The sequence below is a fragment of the Cebus imitator genome, unplaced genomic scaffold (assembly GCF_001604975.1).
Source record: "Cebus imitator isolate Cc_AM_T3 unplaced genomic scaffold, Cebus_imitator-1.0 Scaffold79, whole genome shotgun sequence".
NCBI lineage: Eukaryota > Metazoa > Chordata > Mammalia > Primates > Cebidae > Cebus > Cebus imitator.
In genome coordinates, this window is record NW_016107394.1 from 1,731,528 (window position 1) to 1,735,479 (window position 3,952).

The 3,952-nt window shown below is 43.2% G+C and overlaps 1 protein-coding gene across 3 annotated transcripts in view; it reads left to right on the forward strand.

The window, feature by feature from the left end:
* Positions 1-3,952, forward strand: part of NUP98 (nucleoporin 98 and 96 precursor) — a 117,695-nt gene that overhangs the window by 105,995 nt on the left and 7,748 nt on the right. For all 3 annotated transcript variants that reach the window (XM_017532859.2, XM_017532861.2, XM_017532860.2), the window contains exon 30: positions 2,149-2,390. In XM_017532859.2, the coding sequence (XP_017388348.1) occupies positions 2,149-2,390 (242 nt within the window). The remainder of the gene's footprint in view (positions 1-2,148; positions 2,391-3,952) is intronic.

Here is a 3,952-nt window from a genome sequence, read left to right on the forward strand (position 1 = left end):
TGGGACTACAGGCACGCGCCACCATGCCCAGCTAATTTCTTGTATTTTTAGTAGAGACGGGGTTTCACCATGTTGACCAGGATGGTCTCGATCTGTTGGCCTCGTGATCCACCCGCCTCGGCCTCCCAAAGTGCTGGGATTACAGGCTTGAGCCACCGCGCCCGGCACATTAAGTACTTTTACGCATGTTTATACTCTACACCATATATATTAACTGTTTTATGTTCATTATGACCTACAAAATAGACACTCTTATTATCTCTGTTTTACAGATGAGTAACCCAAGACACAGAGCTTTTTTGTCCAAGGTCACACAGCTAGTGAATGGCAGAGTGAGGTTTCCAACTTTCGTCCAGAGTCTGTGCTCTTATCACTGTGCTGCACTGTTGTGTTGTATGGTGTGGAAGGAAATTAGGTCTAAATTCCAGATCTGCCATGTACTCACTTTGACCTGGGATAAAGCTTACTTCTGACTTTGGGTAAAGATACTCTCCAAGCCTCTTTTTTTTTTTGGCCTGTAAAAAGCATAACATTAGTTCCTGTTCAAAGTTGATTGTGAAATTAAAACGTAAAAGTAGAAACCACTTAGCACAGTCTTCTCTTTAAGCAGTTTCTCTTTCTTCTTCCCCTTAACAGGGAATGAAATGACTCCAGGCTATTTTTTTTAAGTGTATTTAAAAACAGACATAAAGGATTTCACATGGTAAAAGACTGGCTGATAGGATGGCTGATATTTCAGAGTTGTCTATGGAGAAGCAGATCCTGTTTCTTGAAAAAAAGGAGGCATTGTGATGACAGTGGGGGGTCATTAAAAAGCCTAGGATTCAGAGAAGTCTCCACAATGAGAATAGTTTTGATCTAAAATTAAATTACTAGTTCTTTGGCCCAGAAATAAAAGGACCCTCCTTAAAGAGGCTTTGATCTAGAGGTGGAGAGAGAATGAATTACGAAGGTTGACGGCTTGCGAGAAGAAACAAAGACCTGGAAGAGACATTACCTTTTAAAGCTACTTTGTTTACTTATACTGACCATGTGGGAGAAAGGGAAAAGAGAAGGTTGGGAACTAACTTAAGAGGATTGCTCTGTGGAGCAGAATTCTCCCATCCTAGTCCTTGATCTTCTAGGTGGTGGCAAGGAAATATTACTAGATAGAAAATAAGGAAGAAATCCTAGCTGGGGTAAGCATTTTCTGGGGAGTGGGAAGCCACTCCTAGATTCTGATTTTTTTTTTGGTCACCTAGGCTGGAGTGCAGTGGAACAATCATGACTCACTGCATCCTCGAACTCCTAGGCTCAAGCCGTCCTCCCGCCTCAGCCTCCGAGTAGCTGAGACCACAGGCACATGCCACTACACCTGTCGAATTTTTAAAACTTTTAGTAGAGACAGGGTCTCACTGTGTTCTCTAGGCTGGTCTCAAACTCCTTAGCTCACATGATCCTCCCTCTCTGGCCTCCCAAAGTGCTGTGGGATTACAGACATGAGCCACCATGCCCAGCCCCAACTTTTCGAACATGAAAATACTTTATTTTATTTTTGAAAATTAATGCTCTGTTATTTTAAAAAATTAATACTGTTGTGATTGCCTTTGATTTTTTAGTGAAGCTTGAAGTGATCAAGACCCATAGTTTAGGTTGGGTGCGGTGGCTCACACCTGTAACCTAGCACTTTGGGAGGCTGAGGCAGGTGGATCACCTGAGGTCAAGAGTTCACGACCAGCCTGGCCAACATGGTGAAACCCCTTCTCTACTAAAATTACAAAAATTAGCCAGGCATGGTGGTGGGTGCCTATAATCCTAGCTACTTGGGAGGCTAAGGCAGCAGAATCCCTTGAACCCAGGAGACAGAGGTTGCAGTGATCTGTGATTGTACCACTGCACTCCAGCCTGGATGACAGAGACTCTGTCTCAAAAAAAAAAAAAAAAATTGACATCTGGCTCCCACTCCTAGACATTTAATTAGCAGGGAATGCGGCCTCAGCTAAGATTGTGCCATTGCACTCTACCCTGGGCAACAGAGCAAAAACTCCATCTTTTAAAAAAAAGACGTATAGTTTAAGAGAATGCCCCCCAAGAGCCCCTCTAGGCTGCCTGGGGCAGCCTTCTCCATGAATAATGATGGGATTTATTCTAGCTTATCTCTCCCTATAGCATACGTGAGAAGGCTGTTCGAGAGCTGCTTACCCGACACTGCCAGCTTTTGGAGACACCCGAATCTTGGGCTAAGGAGACTTTCCTTACCCAGAAGCTCTGTGTGCCTGCTGAATGGATTCACGAGGCCAAAGCTGTGCGAGCACACATGGAATCTGACAAGCACTTAGAGGCCCTCTATTTATTTAAGGCTGGGCACTGGAACCGCTGCCACAAGCTCATCATCCGGCACTTAGCTTCTGGTAAGTGCTGGGGCCCACATCTCCTGGAATCACCCAAAATTCTTCCAACCTCTGAACTTCCATGATGGAGTCAGACCAAAGATAAGACAATGTAGGACATGGCCAACTTGAATCAAATCACACTGTGCAAAAAGTCTCTGCAGAAGAAGCTTAGCCAGAATAAGGAGGTAGAGGAGCAGGGGTACATAGCAGTATTATCATTTCCCAGAAATATTCTTGATGTACGCTTATTATTAAGTTCTGTGTTTACTTACGCGAATTTTGTCCAACACCAGAAATAATCTCCTTAGGGACCTGAAACTAGAAATCCTTCACATTTTCCATTGGAAAATTTCAGAATACAGGCATATCTCATTTGCTGTACTTTGCAGATACTACATTTTTTTACAAATTAATGGTTTGGAAAACTGTGCACAGAGCAAGTACATTAGCAGCATTTTTCCAACATGTGCTTACTTCATGTCTGTCTCTGTTTCACATTTTGTTGGTTCTCACAGTATTTTAGACTTTTTCATTATTTTACCTGTTATGGTGATCTGTGATTAGTAATCTTTGATGTTGCTATTTTAATTGTTTCAGGGTGCCACAAACTGCACCCATATAAGATGGTGAATTGGTAAGTGCTTCTTCAACTTGCCATTCCCATCTCCTTCCCTCTCTTCAGGCCTTCCTATTTCCTAAGACCCAACAGTAGTGAAATTAGGCCAGTTAGTAACCCTACAATGACCTCTAAATGTTCAAGTGAAAGGAAAAGTAGCACAACTCTAACTTTAAACAAAAGCTTGAAGTGATTAGGTGTAGCGACATAAGCATGTTGAAAGCCAAGATAGGCCAAAAGATGAGCCTCTGCCAAACAGCCAAGTTGTATTAAATGAAAGTTCTTGAAGGAAATTAAAAGTGCTACTCCAGTGAACACACAAATGATAGGAAAGTGAAACAGCCTTCTGGCTGATGTGGAGAAAGTTTTTGTGGTCTGGATGGGTGAAACCAGCCACAACATTTCCTTAAGCAAAAGCCTAATCCAAAGCAAGGCCTTAACCTCCCTTCAGTTCTGTGAAGGCTAAGAGAGGTAAGGAAACTGCAGAAAAGAAGTCTGAAGCTAGCAGCGGTTGGTTCATGAAGCTGTCTTTGCGTAACATTAAAGTGCAAGATGAAGCAGCAAGTGCTAATGGAGAAGCTACAGCAAATTATCCAGAAGATCTCGCTAAGATCATTGATGAAGGTGTCTACACTAAACAACAGATTTTCAGTGTAGATGGAACTGCCTTCTATTGAAAGAAGATGCCACCTAGGACTTTCATAGCTAGAGAAGAAAAGTCAATGCCTGGCTTCAAAGCTTCAGAGGACAAGCTGACTCTCTGATTCGGGCTAATGCAGCTGGTGACTTTAAGTTGAAGCCAATGCTCACTTACCATTCTAAAAATCATAGGGCCCTTAAGAATTATGCTGAATTGCCGGGCGCGGTGGCTCAAGCCTGTAATCCCAGCACTTTGGGAGGCCGAGGCGGGTGGATCACGAGGTCAAGAGATCGAGACCATCCTGGCCAACATGGTGAAACCCCG